Below are 16945 nucleotides of genomic sequence, written 5' to 3' on the forward strand. Positions count from 1 at the left end.
AACGGTAACATAAGTGACTGGTGTAGTCACGACATCCTGCTGCTGGTGAATAGCCGGCAGCGCTTCCGCGACCTCTTCATGGATCATGTTACGGAGATGAGACGGCGAAGTGCTGGCAGACTCCTGAGTGACGGACACTAGAGATAGCTGTCGTGCGACTTCTTCGCGCAACGAAATCCTTGATTTGGGTGATCAGAGAGGCTTGTTCTAGGCCGGTGGTCAGGCTGCAGAGTGACGCCGCATTTGGTGTGGGATGTCGCCTCGCCAGAGCTCGCTGCTTGCGTAATTCATCATAGCTCTGGCACAAGCTGATGATGTCGCCAACAGTGCGCGGGTCCTTGGCCAGAAGCATCTGGAACGCGTCATCATCGATTCCCTTCATGACGCGCTTGACCTTTCCGTTTCCGTCATGTCAACGTTCACGCGCCTGCACAAATCTAGGACGTCTTCTATATAGCTGGTGAATGTCTCACCCGTGTCCTGTGCGCGTGCACGGAAACGCTGCTCGGCTCGGAGTTTCCTGATGGCGGGTCGGTCAAATACTTCTGTAATCGATGTCTTGAACGCCGACCACGTTTGAATATCCCTCTCATGATTTCTAAACCATAGACTGGCCGCGCCCGCGAGGTAGAATAATACGTAAGCCAGTTTGTCCGAGTCATTCCATTTGTTGTGAACGCTCACCCGTTAGTATGACGACAGCAACTCTTCAACGTCGTTTTCGTCGGTTCCGCTGAAGATGGGAGGCTCCCGCTGGCGAACGGTGCCAGCGCAAGGGACGGGTGGCGTTGGAAGAGTCTGCTGGTCGGCGTCCGGCATGGCGGATTGTAGCGTCCGAGAACGGAGTTCCAGGATGGTAGAGTGGAACGATACCCCCACGGATCCACCACTTATAAAGGAGATTTATTGGGGTTTGTTGCGACCGGCAGTTCTAGAATGCACCGAGGAGTTCCCGAGCTCGAGCCTCTACTGCGCGCTTGATGCTGCCGATGCTGCTGCCTGTGTGCGCACGTTCGTCATCTTCCTTAATATATACATATATATATATACATATATATATATATATATATATATATATATATATATATATATATATATATATATATATATATGTGTGTATATATATATATATGTTTGCCTGAAAAGTGACATGTATTGGCACCGCATACAAAAGTCGCCTAAATGCCTTCTGGAATTATTCTTCATATTCAAGTTTCCTCTACGCGCACTTTCAGTTAGATGCGGGACAGTTTGCCGTATGGGCGCCGGCGATTTGAGGAAGCCGCGCGACGATTTGTGACTGGCAACCAAAAAGTAACTGCAGGCGACGGCTGCGCTCACTGGCAAGCCCGGCTGAGCGCGACTGCAAGTCGCAATCCTGGAGATTATGGTTCTCAACGACAACTCTAGCTGTCCACGTTGTTCGGGCGCACTTCGTCGGCTTCGCGCCCCGGCAGCAGTAATGGATTGTGATTCGATCGTAGAGGAAGACGTCGTCACTGTGCTGATGTACTCTGCCGTGGTGTCAGCTGTGGCAGCGCAGAATCCTCCGAAGAAAATGCGACGCTACTGCGTGCGCCTGTGCATTCCTTCGCGATAAGGGGTCGGTGACACAAGCCGCCTTCTTTCCTTACTCCGCGCGCATGACGAGAAGCATTATTGGGAGTAAGTTGCAATTTGCATATATAATTGCAGTGTATATGTGCTTTCTTTTGCAGCTGCTTACCTACCTGAGAATTCTACCGCGCAAAATCGACATGTTGCTGAAAGTGATGCGCCCCAGCATCACAAGGCAAGACACCAATCACAGGCCTGCAGTCTGCCAGGATGGTGTGCACTTTATATTTGGCAAGACGCAGAAGGACGCTGGATGAAGACACATGATAGCATAACTTTAGACGTGCCGCTGATTGGGTTAGCAGTTTTGCGGCCATGGTCGTGCGACTGCAAAATCGAGCAGTGACGGGCCGAAAATAGTCGGGCCGAACATAGTCGCTTTTCGAGAAACAAAAGCGACCATTTGCGACTAATCGCCTCGCGAGAAACGTGGTCGCGTGACCGCTGTAATTGCTGTGAAATGTGCGAGCGCTTTTAAATGCAACCGGTGTGAATGAGCCCGATGTGCACGCTTTTGCAATCCTGAAAAAAACAACATGTAAACGCCATTCTTGCACTCGGTGTAGCACACCTCTTGATTCTTCTAACATTCAATTCCATCACGCTTAATGATCATAGGGCAAGCATTTGACAACTGGGAGGACCTTGAAAGCGAGGAAGCTCAAATTGGCGGAGGTGAAGGGGAGGGGAGTCGACAGCACAAACGGCTTCACACGCTTTCCCTCCTTGACACGATAAGTGCGAGTGAAACAATCTGTGTTAGTGACTATGAGTAAGTATTCATATTGACTCGTGTACTTGTTTATCTCTTTCGGGAGACTATTTTTTACCGTACCCGCCGTGGTTGCTCAGTGGCTATGGTGTTGAGCTGCTGAGCACGAGGTCGCGGGATCGAATCCTGGCCACGGCGGCGGCATTTCGATGGGGGCGAAATGCGAAAACACCCGTGTACTTAGATTTAGTTGCACGTTAAAGAACCCCAGGTGGTCGAAATTTCCGGAGTCCTCCACTACGGCGTGCCTCATAATCAGAAAGTGGTTTTGGCACGTTAAACCCCATAATTTTATTTTTTACCGTCTAACAAATGTTATCGAAGCAGGACCCGCCCGCATGTATCGGAAGTTCCTCAAATGTCGATGGTTCTATCTGCTGTCTGTTGTCGTCGAAACTTGCGTAATCAGACAATGTGCGACGCGAATTGTGTACATCTGTAAGACATCTGTGGGCATCGGCGGTTACTCTGGAACCTTCGATGACTCATCTATAAAAGCTGCCGCGCTTGACCGGCAGATCACATTTCGGCGATCGCCGACCGTGTTCGCCGCTGTCATTGTGCTACTTGCTTTTGTGGGCACAAGTTCTCTCAATAAAATTTTTTTTAGTCATTCACCGATTTGCCGCTGTATTTTTCACCGTCACTTCTACGTCAAAATACATTGAACCAGTCTACGGTGGGTGGCTGGTTGCTGCGGTAGTGATAGGATGCAGGAAATCTCCTTAGGAGCAGTAAACAGCGCTAAGCAACAGGACAAGGAGCCAGACAACAGCGCTGACTAACAACCAAGCGTCTTTAGTCTTTCAGTGAGCATATATATATACTCCGCCGCTATCTCAAAGCACAGATTCAACAGAATTCAGCAGGGACGAAAAATGCAAATAAGGCGATTCGGCCCTGCAGTGTTTGTTTGTCAGTGTTTATTGGCTTCTTATGATATGTGTAATAAAAATCGGGCCCCTCGGTTAATCCCATTTCTTCTCGTTTAATACGTAAGAGCGGACACTCGAGCTGTTTGGCGGCCGAGCAAGTAAGGGTCTGACCAACCGCCAGGCTGCGCAGCGATTTGCGTTTCCACTTTAACTGAAAATTAGAAAGCTCATCCTACGTCTACGGGGTTACAGCCACGCATCCCGTTTCCAATGAGACGTTGATGCTGCGACGGCGTTGTGCCTCAGGTTACACCCTCCTCGCCTTGCTTTTCTACGCGCCGCCTCACTCGTGCGTTAGGTGTTTTCTCTGCGGAGCAGAGAAAACGAAACACCTTACCGCACAAGCTGTTTCTTGCCTTAATAACATTGTTAGCAAGACATTTGCTATGGTGGGTGAGAGTATTTTGGACGTGATAGAATCTGAGCCGTGGCACCCGTTTACCGCGCAGCCACTCGTTTGTTTTTGTACCCGTCTTTTCCGGAAAAGCATTTGCATTTCTCCCAACGCATAATTTTCCAAAAGTCACTCGCAAGACGTTCAGTTCAAAGCGCATACATTCTTATACGTGGCTCACCCGTACCATCACACAAATGTTTTATTTGGCGCGGCTCGAGCAGTGCAACGGGCATTTGGGATCGTTTTCTGAAGGATGTTTACCTCACCGCACGCGGCATGCGCCTGGCCCAGCTTGTCAGCGCCACTTGTACTCTACGCGTTGCTTGTCATTGCTGAACATTCTTCTTGCAGTTTCCGTATTTACCAAGTTTGTGAGAGAGTATTTTTTCTGTCCATTTCCCCATGTGAACAAGCAATAAGTAAACTTTTTTGTATTGAACCACTGCTTCCTATTGTGTGCAACTGAAAAATGCGGCTCAGCAAAGGTAAAAGAATTGCAATAAAGAGAGCGTGGACCGAATTATTTGTTCCAATCTGGATGAGCCGATTCAGCGTTTCTGGTTCTACGAGAAACTTGGCGGCTTTTCCAGTAAAATGTTTGTGATCCACGAGCTTATTACGTCCATTATACGGAATGCTTAAAAATGAAATATCAAAGCTCTTGCGCTTAGCTAGAGACGGCGTATTGAACGTTTTTGCAGCCAAAGCTGAACCAGAATCGCAAGCATCAATGCCGAAGCGAAAACCGAGCTAAAAAATTCGCAGAAGCCAAAATTAGCGGCCGCTCAGAGCGCAGGCGGCAGTGCAGTATCTCAACCGCAGGGCCCTACGGGAGTGTCCGCTCTTTGCTAATATGTTTCTCTATGATCAGTGGGCGTTTAGCGCCGAGTCCGTCGTCCTCACTTCGGCACGTCCAAGCGCTGTTTGTTACGGCCCTAATGGCGCACGAACCGGCCCATTCCAGTACACTCCTTCAGGGCATTTGAACGCATTTTAGTGCGCAGAGAATATTTCTTGTCCTTTTAATGACGGATTTTCAGTTTTTCCTAGACCCATTTTGTAAAGAAGTGTCTAATTTCCCGAAAGCTGGAAAATATGATTGTTATTGCTCCCAGAAAAAGGCTTCTTAGCTTTGTGATGCCGTAACTTGCTTTTCCTTTCACAATGTTGCGGGTGAGCGTGCGTATTTTAGAAAAGCCAGAAATAGCAACAGGAACCGGTCTGCAAATGGTAGTTAGATTTTGTTCCTGTCGCATAGTCGAGCAGGAACGCATTTCTCACTTACTCATTGATTTCCAGGTAGAGAGTGTGGCTCAGGGTCTACTTTCCTTCGATCTGGAGCCGGGATCTCGGGTAGGCATCCTGTCACCTACTTGCCACAGATATATCGTGTGCCAGTTCGCCGCGGCCAAGGCTGGACTCACTTTGGTAAGATACTAAGGAACGAACCTCCTTACTGCAAAGTGGTGAGCATGTGACCCATCCGCCGCTGTTTGTCTTTACTGGGACAAATTTCGTCACAGCCGATAGTAAGTGGAGTAGTCTGCAAGAGTTTTGATTTATTTGTACAAAGAGCATTGTAACGACTTGTAACACATACAAAACATTCACTGGGCCCTCCCATAACATGTAATTGGCTTACAAATGATCAATTTTCCTTGCCGATGGGCCTGCATATGCTATATCAAATCAAAATTTTGTGTTTGTTTTATACGTATCAATAGTATAGCCTGTAAGATAGGCCCCGTTTTCTGGTGCCTTACCCTTCCGTAGCTTTCATATGCAACCATTCATGTGAGCACGGAAACTTTCCAGCCCTGTGTGATGGTGTACCTTATGATGTTCGTAATGGTACACCGATCATGCCAATCCAACACGCTCATTCAGTGCATTTGAGCACATTTTAATGCGCAGAGAATAAGTTTCTTGTCATCGGAATGACGTATCTTGCTTTTGTTCTTGAAGCAATGTGCACAAAAGTATCTAAAATTCCCATCCCTGGAACACTACAATATTATTGCTCACAGAAGAAGGCCATGTCGTCACCAGTGCCATGACATTCAGCAAACACCAACTCGCCCAAGAAAAAGTTGTTGTGTGTTCAAGGAATTTGATTTGGCAGATACAAAGGGGTTCCTAGCCAAGAAATAGGGTTCCCCCCGATGCGGCGTTCTTATGCAAACTGCACTCATGTAGCGATCAGTGTTGACACTTTAACAAATATCATTTTCCTTCGACACAATATTGCCCGCTGTCTCTGAAACACGTGACCACAAGCCAAAGCGCGTGCAGCTCTCAACTGCGTATTGCTACACTGCTATGGGGTTCATCCCGAGCAGTGTTGCCTCCGAGCAAAGTATTACTATAAATCGCTTACGTCATAGCAATGCTTCAAAAGCTCTCGCCCTTGTGCGTCGTCATGAAAAACTGCTGCGAGGGAAGAGAACGAGTCTAGAGGGAAAGACGAAGAAAGCATGTAGAAAAATTCAATTCCCTTACGCTTCTCTAACTAGTTCAGGGCGTTCTGTGCATCGCTGTTCTTTATGCGCATACGCCAGTTCATTCACAAAGAAACTTTGTTTAGTACAAGTTCACGGCATTCGCTGTGATCTTCGGAGAGGTAGTGCATGGCACGGGCAGATGGCACCTGGCCATTTCTGCGCGAGCCGAAACAGGCAATGAACTTGTGTGTAGACGAAACGAATAAACACTAGATCAAGGGCTGAGTAAGAAAGAGCTGCCATATAGGAGCAGGAAGGAGGAAATAGCTGTGCCAGCATCACTTGATAGGACTGTTCCTGTGGTCGGAAAGGAGTGTAGAGGTCGCCATTGCTTAGCATACCACAAGTCCTTGGCTGCCCATGTGTGCTCGATTCCCTGCATCTATTTGATTTTGAATAAAAGGGCGCCACTTGTTTGTTTGGGATTGCGAGCTCCGGGCGTCAGCCGTTGCTTCAGTCTTTGTGACACATTCTCTACATGGTGTCAGAACTGGGGTCGCGTCTCCAACCCTTCTAAGCTAAAGATGTCAGTGAGACCAACGACGTCAGCGACACGTCGGAGACCAACGCTCTCGATGGCGGTGCGATGGCCAGCGAGCAACCTAGTGGCAAATTGCACGCGCTCGACTTTCCAGCCACCTACACCGATCGACTTCAGAAATCTAGCAAGGTGGAAACATGGCAAAGGCAAACCGCTAAGATTACTAAGCCACAGTTTCTGGGCTCAGCCCGGCGTCGCAAAACAAAACGGGTACGCTCCCTTCTGCATTGCATGGACCCCGAAACTCCTCCGTTCCCAGATAGATTCTCGCTGGAGGAATAGACGCACGCCGAAGAGATCATTTCCTAGCTTGACTGCCCACTTCTTCCAGCTCGCAAATTAGCTATAGGAAGGCTCACGCCTGCCTAAATGGGTTCACCTGCTTGAATAAAGGATCGACAATTCGGCGATCTCTGCCGGCTGGTCAGGCGCCGTAACGGCCCCTCGACCGAGGTTGAAGAAAGCGTCGTACGCGAATGGCTCGTCGTCGGCCTGTGTGGCGCTCGATTTTCGGAGCAGCTGTGTTGTGAAGCTGACCCTCAAGGATGCGTGGACTTAGGTGCGTGGAACCGAAGATGCAGATGAGGAATGACCGTTGTCAAACCTTGACAGCGAGCATTGCCGCTAGCTTCACCTCGACAGTACGAAAACCAGCAAGGCGCAAAGCCAACTAGACGCCGAAGCCTGCATTCCGCCACCGCTTCGATGCAAGGACACGCGAGCCGCTGCCTAAATCCGAGCAGCTATGCTAGCTGTCCATGTGCGAGTTCGGTAGCCGCGCTGCGCATTCGTCCGGCTCGAAACAATGTCGGTACTACTGCAAAAAGAAGTCTGCCGCTCGCGCAATGCCAAGCAAGCCAAATCTTGCTCCGTTCAAATACTTGCCGTTGGGGGCATTCGCCGAGGCAGCTTTTTGACGCAATAATGAACTCTACACTATGCCTATTTAATATGGGCTCGAGAGTTGAAGTGTCGGCGACTGCAAGATACTTCCCTGCGCTGATAGCACAACTCGACAGGGTGGGCACACTGCGCACAGGTCCCAGAGGCGAATGGCTGTGGGTGCTTGGTCGGTATTCGATACAACGTTGATGGCAAGGAGAAATTAGCACTCAGCGCTTCCTTGAAGGAGAGCTGAGTGCCTTGCTGCAAGAAGACCTTAAACGTACGGCACCTCAGTTCGCGGTCAGAAAAATATGCCTTCCTAGAAGCTAACTACACTCTAAAACAAACTTCTAAGCCGAGGTCTAACCTTCAACCAGGGAAATCAACCGACACCGGGAATGTCGTGTGTGCTGTCGAAGACGCGATAAGCTTGCTTGAAAAGATGTGCAAAACTAAGGGAAGCAAGATGGTAAAGAACGAAGTGGCTAATCTATGAATCAAGAGACTAACTTTTGTTGGGTGAATTACCTGCACTGCCCACAAAAGCAAGTGACACTCGAAGCATAACGACAGCGTCCAGCACAGTCGGTGTTCGTTGAAATTTGTTCTGCTGGCAAAGGGTGTCGGCTTTTATACGGGGCTCGTTGAAGGTTTCCGTGCAATCTCTGGTGTCTTCGTGCCTTCCAGAAAGTACTATAAAATTCACGTCACGCATACTATTATTACACAAGGTTTGGCGACAACGGAGAACACGTCATCTTTGGTTATCGCCAAGTCATCGCCATCTACAACCACTACATACGTATGCAGGAAAATTTATAACGCTAGCATTGCAGTATTTCAGAGTTTAGCTAGTGTAATCAATTCGGACGAGATCCTTCGATCGAACCACTACACAACGTCTTACAGCTTATTCATTGAAAAAGTGAAATAAATTTATTTTGCCGTATTTCCCATGACTGAAATAAAGAAAATATGAAATAATGGAAACCGTGGATTGACAACACACTTTTAAAGAGAATACGACACCGGGAGAAGCACCTCGCCCTATTCATAGAAACTAGGCGTATAGAATATTTGAACTAATATAAGAAGATCAGGAACAAACAAGGATCTGACATTAACAGGGAGCGTGCCACATACCATCAGTGAAGATTTAATAATATAAATGACTAAATATGTGAGGCAAGCATTTCATAAACTGATATCAAAAGATAATTGAAATATGATTGTCGAAATAAATGGTACGCCACGTGCAGGAATTGAACTTGCCAAGAAGTTCACGCCGCACTTTTCTGAATGATGGACAAGCTGACGGTTTTGCTGCAAAGGACTGTTGCTACAATTTGCTATGTGTTCAGAAGATTGAAGATTCAATATTTTTAGTTCCCACTACAGAAATGGAAGTATAGAAACGGCTACATAAAATAAACAATGGAAGCGCGTGCGGCCACGGTGAGATACATGCTCCAACGTTTAAAATAATCGCGCATCATATCTGTGAACAACTGCCTCAAATTGGTAATCTGATAATGCCTACAGGCGTCTTTCCTGATGAAATAAACATTGCTAGGGCGTGAGTAGCTTATAAAAAAGGTGATGCAAACGACTTTAACAACTGTCGGCCCATTTCAATTTTGGCAGTCTCATCTGAAGTTTTCGAAGAAGTTATCAACGACAGTTATCAACTTCTGTAATTCGAAGAATATTGTTGAAGATCGGTATGATTCCCAAACTTAAATATCAAGGGAAGAGGCTTTCTTTATCGATTACGAAAAAAAATTATCACATTGAGTAGAACTTATTTACACTCGGATTATGTCTAAATTGTGGAAACACATTTCCTTCCATAAAACACAACATCTTAAAAAAAATTATGGATGTGTGGTACTACGGGAATTCCGTTCGAATTAATCAATAGCAATATAACAAACCTCTTTCAGTATACTAATATCAAATGCGGTAAATCAGACGTAGGTAATGTTAAATATGGTGTTCCGCAGGGTTCCATTTTAGGCGCACGTATATATTTGTTGTGTATAACTGACATTATGACCCTACCCTAGACACCATGCGTTTTAATTTACGTTGATCAGACATATTCATTTTTTCTGTTGGAAAAGACCTGATCGCGCCAGATAGGGAAGGAAATATATGGTTTGAAGGCCTAGAATCTGGCTACAAATAAATAACATTGAATTAAATGACAAAAATAACACAATATGCGTAATTTTTCATACACGGAACAAGCCCTTTCCAATCCGTTAAGCATTAAATTTCTCAGTCTTACTATATAGCGCGTTAATACAGACAGTTTTCCCGGCGTGCTGTTTCAAGAAAATCCTAACTTGTCACCTCGCATAAATGACGTTCGATCGGCTATTTAACGTTCCATTTTAATCATTTCTATGTTCAGACACATACTGTCCATGTGGCTAAAAAAGGAGTATTACTACACGCTTGTCCACTACCGTTTGCACAATGCCTTCTTATAGAGAAACTTCAACTAAAACCTGCTTATCTAGCTTGTCTTTACTACACAAAATAATTTTAGCAGTTATTGAAAACCCATCATACATTATCCACACCGCACCACCATTTAGGAAATACCAAATAGTAGTTATTAAAAATGTCTAAAAAAGTTACCTCTTATTATTTATAACAAATGAAGACTGAACCAGACTCATTTTTGTTTAGCTACCTCCGTAGGAAACACAGTTATGAGTTCCGGCACAAAAATATCGGAAGCAAAATAAACGCAGTACGTATGGCAGAAAAAAATTAACCTAAAAATCCTAAACCGTAATCCGGTCGTTATACTTGTGATGGTGCGAAACCTGTCTATACACAAATAATAAATAATAAGTAAGTAATCATAACGAAATAAATAAATAATAAATAAACACAAATAATAACTAAATAAGCAGAATAATATGAGTGTTTTCGTTCCAATGTGAAGTGTTCGTTGTTTTATTTTTCGTTGTTAATCTTTTTTTAAATCGATTTAGTACATGTATAATTTTGCCTGTATGACTTCTATGGCCTCTTTTTTTGCATTTGTTTAATATTGCTGCGGGGATGTTGGGAGTGTAGAGAGATTGTATATACAATATATATTCAAGATGAGTCAGAGTAGTTAAGATGGATGACCACCAACAATACGCAGCAGCCAGTATCTCGCAATCTACTTCCTCTCTCTTCATTCATCCTTGCGTAACAAGGCCCCCGGGTGCTGAAGCGCCCTTTCGGCACATGGTAGGCGAAGAATTGTGAGCGAAGCATGGCTTCAGCTGCAAATGTGCACGACGTCAACAGGCGTCGGACTTGAAGATGCATCAAACTGTCGCGGCGAAATCACGTAATTTACGTCGTTAACTTGGCGTAGGACTTCATGAGACACTGTGTAGCGAGAGAGAAGCTTCTGGGGGAGGCCACCCTGACGACATGGTGACCAAAGGAGCACCCGAGCACCTGGCGCGAACTTAACATCGCGATGGCACCGATCATAACGCTCTTTTTGTTTATGCAGCAACGCTAATAAACGAGATCGGGCGACTTGACGTGCCATGTGAGTGCAATCGATGACTTCACAAGCGTAATCATTTGCAACAGGTGGTATAAAAGGGCGGATGGTATCAAACGACAATGTGGGTTCGTGACCATACAAAATTTAAAATGGTGAATATCTTGTGGTGTCATGCCGGGACGAGTTATACGCGAACGTCACGTAGGCCAGCGTGGCGTCCCAGTTGCGGTGATCTTTGGAGACGTACTTCGACTGCATCTCAGGGATTGCTCGGTGGAGGCGTTCCGTAAGACTGTTCGTTTGTGGGTGATAGGCGGTAGACAGCTTGTGCTCAGTGGCACAGGAGCGGAGGAGGCCGTCGACAACTCGAGACAAGAATGAGCGGCTGTGGTCTGTAAGTAACTGTTGAAGTGCACCATGTGGAGAATGACGTCGTGGAGGAGAAAATCGGCGACGTCTGTTGCGCACCTAGTCGGCAACGCGTTTCTTATCACGGAGCGTGTCGCGCAATTAGTAGCGACGGCGATCCACTTATTCCCGCTAGTTGTTGTCGGAAAAGGGCCAAGCAGGTCAAGGCCTACGCAAAAGGACGGTTCAGAAGGAACTTCAATGGGATGGAGTCGTCCAACGGGTGGCAGCGGAGGTTTCTTCCGGCACTGACACCATTCGCAAGTTGCGACATAAGGACGCACAGAGCTGTAAAAACCCGGCCAGAAGAGCCGGCGTCGTACGCGGTCGTATGCACGCAAAACTCCAAGGAGTCCCGCCGTCGGTGCAACGTGAAGTTGTTCGAGAGCGACGGATTGCAGATGACGAGGAATGACAAGAAGCAACTCAGGGCCGTCAGGGTTGATATTGCGGCGGTAGAGGATGCCGTCGTGCAGTACGAACATGCGACACGTGCCGTGAGTGCTGGCGGATTGCACTCCGGCAATGATGGGCAGTAAGGATTTGTCGCGCTGTTCTTCAGCGCACCTGTCGGTCATGTCTGTAAAAGCCATGACGCAGGTCACCGAATCATATGCAGCAGGATCAGAGGGATATACGAGGTGACGAGAGAGGCAGTCAGCGTACTTCTGGGGGCGTCCAATCTTGTAATCTTGCGCTACGTCATAGCAGGCTTCGCCATCTGCACTATCGCGACATTCCAGGTGTTGTCGTCCCACATTGCCGGCGTCTACCCTTGCCCAGCGCTAGCACGCACTGACCCTCCTCCCCAGCTCAAAGGCCTCTGCGCGACGACAATTTACAAGGAATACACTGGGCGAAACGTAACCGCTTTCGGCTATTCTACGGCCCGCCACTCCAGTTCCTTGGACGTTCTTGCACGCTGTTCGCTTTGCATTTGGAGACAGCTCACTCATTACTGATTCTACGGCTCTCCCACTGGCTCCATTAGGGATAATGATGATTTCGCATTACGGCATCACTGTGGCTGTGACTGACTCACAACCTGCGCGGACAGTGCTGCCTGCATGCTAGATCTCTCTCAGACTGCGTGAACACGACACTACCAACGACGTCCTCAACGAACAAGAGAATCCGCCTTGTGTCCAGACTTGGTGTTCCAACGATACCATCTGTACATTTTACCTGGACACCTTAACGGACGCTAATCCGTTAAACACAATCGCGCTTCGCGCTAGGAAGGGGGAGAGGCCTTGTAGTAACGCGACTATCACCTCCAGAGCTGGCGAAGAAGACGGCTCACGTGCATGTAGCCTCAGAATAGGACACGCTAGCGCGCTAGACGTGGGCGGCCGCGGTGTACGCCACTCCCGAAATCGCGCGGCACCATGGCTGACCGGCCACGGCGGTCACCTCCTAGCGCGCCACCCTCAATATTATTGCATAATTTCTGTACGGTGTAGTACACAAACCTAAACTGCGTATCTGTGCATAAACTTTCGACGTGTGCAGTACATCAAGATAAATATTTGTTTGAGAATGCACTTTCCGGCGCAGGAATTAAGCACGATTTTGCGCATTGAACTATTTCTGTTAAATGTTTTCGCCGCTTCACTAAAGGTTCCCGTCACATTGATTTCTTCAATAGAGTTTGATCTGCGCAAGCTTTATGAACGCAGTTTGTCACATTTCTCAGCGGACACGGTAATCAACATAGAATTGGCCGTCGTACTGATGTTCTCCATAAATCTGCACGTACGGAAGTACTCGGAATTGCGTTTTCATATGTACATGATTGAGTTGCTTGAGATTTCAAGAAAATAATGTAGGTGCTTTTTTGCTGCATGTTGTATGATTTAACTTGTACTTCCTTTCCCAAATTACATTATTAGCAGAGCTGTAACGCCTTTGTTTAAAACAAACATGGAAGATATCCCTGTAAAGAAATAGTACTGTTTCTTCTAAATATTCAATGACAAAACCTATTATAACACGAAAACTGAAGAAAACATAAAAAAACAGGACCAGGGATTACCAATATCCTATACTTTATTCGTGAAGTACTGCTTTTTTAAGAAGAAAAAGAAAATGAACCTAGAGAAAGCTTGGACGAATACACAATCTTTATATCAAATGTAGAAATAATAGAGTAAAGAGAAATTAAAGTGAACAGAAAAAGAAACTTGCTTTCAGCTCAAAGTTTTCATTCTTGAATATCTTTCGCCTACACAAAACATGTTACCATGCCTCCCATAAAGTAATCATAGCTCACGTGAAACCAGACCAATCTGGGGATGCGGGTGAAATAGGAGAAATAACACGATGCACTCTACTAGAAAGATTTTTTCAACATCGCTATCAGTAAAAGCGATCGGTGAGACCTCGCGAAAGTAAACTTCAGTCACAAGTGTCATGCCACAAACAAATTTGCATGGGGCGAATCGTCTTGGTGGAATCCATCGCTAATAATCGTGTTATACCAAATGCTTCTATAGCGCATATTAATGTTCATTCAATAGTTTTCTGGCTAAAAGATGTCAGTAAATCTAACCAAGTATGCACTTCCTTAATAGGAGATTTGATCCAACAATATAATGAAAAGAAGTCGCAGTTCCACCAGAAAGGCGAAGCATCGGTTCCTATAGCTAATTCGGGGACAGCTATAGGAAGTAAGGATAGTAGTTTTAGCGGCCGTATGCATTTTAAACATAGGTACATTAACTAAATTAACAAGCACGGTGTCACGCGCGGACAAGCAAAAATAAATGTGACTCGATGACCACGGCGCGTTTCTGGCTAGAAAACTAGCGCCACCAAATGTACCATAATAAAGTTTTTCCATCCACCGATGACCAAGGAAACTCGCTGTCAAAACGCTGGCATGAGGAAACGCGGCAGCGGCAAGCGATTCATGCTGCCCATCGCTTCACCAAAGCATGGAGCGAGCGTGGAGCGAGCGGATGCGCCTCACATCGGCTCCGGCAATATTCCTCCGGTTTACCGAAAATTCCAAGGGACCCTGTGAAATTTTGCTGCTACTAGACGGATAACATCATCAGGCGCCCGAAGATACCGCTCTGTAGCAGGTGGGCCATCTTGGCGGGCTTTTTAGGCCCATTTTTGTCTCCTCCACTTCACTCAACTGAGCCTAACGCCCCGGACATGATCTCCATCGTTCTCCGCGGCCACCATGGCGGTCTGTGCTTGGCGTGGGTACAATCCCGAGACGATAACATGGTCAGAAATCGTCGCGAAAGCCCCGTCTTCGCTTGAAACTTCCACTCCGACGGAGGAGATAGTGGATGAAGACATTTTCTTGTTGGTGGCACTTCGTAAACGCCAGCAACGCTCGAATACTTCGGCGGTCAACGGACGCTCCAGGAGTTCCGGCGTTTCTGTGCCTCCGAATCCTGAAAAGTCCAACCCTCAGCTCTCACAAGCAGCGGGATCGAAGAAATGGCGGCCCACCGCTATGCCTCGACTCCGCAAAGAAGATTTCACGATTGTCATCAAGCCCAGAGTGACGATCTCCCTGAAGACAGCCCAGCAGAACGGTGAGCTTGGTGCTTTGCTCTCTGCCTATGGAAATCCATCTTCGGTGGACATTCTTAGTGTCTGGCCCATCTGGGACCAGAATACTGTCATTGCCACCACTCAAGACGTCAATCTGGCAAACGCGCTCACTCGTGAATATACACTCAATGCTTCGAAAGGCCCCATCCCGGTGGTCGGACACGCCAAAGTTAATGGTGAAGTCTGCAGCGGTATTATTACCGTCCATGAGCAGGAAAATTCTACCACCCTGAAATCTAAAGTCCAGCCAAATTTCGACGGCTGCAACAACCGGGCAAGCCGACTGGTCAACGAGCCCAACTTCGGACTGCAGTGCCCTCGGGTTCTGACACCACTTCAAAAGCTCCCACGACTCGAAGGCCCTCCGTCTGGCACACCAAAGAATACGTCTCAGCCCAAGGTAGGCAGCCGAGACGGGCCTCCTCCGCCTCCCCGCACTCCCCTATCTTCTCCCCTACCAAAGATTCCTTCTCATTCCCCCCTTAATTCTGACGTCGCGGACCTCCGCCGCGAGCTCGAGACTCTCCGGGCACAAAATGCTCAACTTAACGCCAAAATTCATGCGCTAGAAAAGGCTCGGTCCTCCCCACCCCCTGCCCATGTAGCTCCGGAACCGATGCAAGTGGTGCAGGTGGACCTGATACCTTCTAGCTCTGACGTGCGTTTCACCGCCCTCAAAAACGCCCTTGGCGAATTAACGGCTCAGATATCAAATTTTGGCCAAATCCAAGACAGCCTTCTCAAGGCAGTCACAGCTACGGTTACGGCCGCCGTGACGGCCAACATTAAGACGTGGCTAGAGTCAAACCCCCGGATTTTCCGCCGAACGGGACCCCTCAAAGACGCGAACCGCCCATCAAAATTCACCCGACCCATCGATCTAACCGAACTCTTGGAGGAGCCGGAATCGCTCCAGCTGCAGGTGACGGAACCTGGGCCGGCTCTCCAAGGCGATCTCCCTTGAAATCAACATGGCTGCGTCCCCTCCCAACCAACTCCCTAGAAGGCGGCGCCCCCCGCAAAGACAGCAAGCTCTCTCTCTTGTACAGTGGAACTGTCGGGGTTTCAAAGACAGGACGAAACGCGCCCACTTAAGGGCGTACATTGACAATCTCGAATACCCCGCCGCAGTCCTTGCACTGCAAGAAACCGGGGCTGCGGTTAAGCTCTCGGGCTGTAACGCTTTTCAGCGAGACCCGTCCACCTGTCTCCTAGTGAATAAAGGCTACACAGCGCAGGAGGTTGATCTCGACCTAAATCTGGAATACTCGTACGTGATGGTTTCTGTCCTCCCCCTGCGGCGAACAGATAGCCCCGTACACATACTGAATATATACTGCCCCCCGAAAAAAAAAAAGAAAAAAAAACGTTAGTTTTTGTAACATCTTTAGCGCAGCGCTAAGGATCGCGTGTCGCGATCCCCTGATGATAGTGGGCGATTTTAACGCCCCCTGTCCCATGTGCGGCTATCGCAACGAAGAGCCGCGTGGTCGTAAGTTGGCGGGACTTATATCTACGCTGGGCATCACTCTTCTAACCGACCTGGTCCACCCAACACGTGTAGGGAATTCTGTCACTCGGGACACCTGCCCCGACCTTACCCTCATCAAACACATCCGTCACGCAGACTGGATCAACACCGAGGAGACCCGCGGTAGCGACCACTGCATACTGAACACTATCATTTACACTCGACCCTTACATCGCGCCCTTGCACAAGCCAAACTTCCCGACTGGAATGCTTTCCGCCAGGGCCTCCCAGTAACTTCTCTCTTGGAACAAGGCTACTT

At 47.6% G+C, this 16945-nt stretch overlaps 1 protein-coding gene across 1 annotated transcript in view; it reads left to right on the forward strand.

The window, feature by feature from the left end:
* The window catches only part of LOC126523436 (medium-chain acyl-CoA ligase ACSF2, mitochondrial-like), a 348233-nt gene that overhangs the window by 112519 nt on the left and 218769 nt on the right, over nt 1-16945 (forward strand). The window contains exon 5 of the mRNA XM_050172050.3: nt 5021-5149. Coding sequence (XP_050028007.1) covers nt 5021-5149 — 129 coding nt within the window. The remainder of the gene's footprint in view (nt 1-5020; nt 5150-16945) is intronic.

The sequence above is a fragment of the Dermacentor andersoni genome, chromosome 6 (genome assembly GCF_023375885.2).
Source record: "Dermacentor andersoni chromosome 6, qqDerAnde1_hic_scaffold, whole genome shotgun sequence".
NCBI lineage: Eukaryota > Metazoa > Arthropoda > Arachnida > Ixodida > Ixodidae > Dermacentor > Dermacentor andersoni.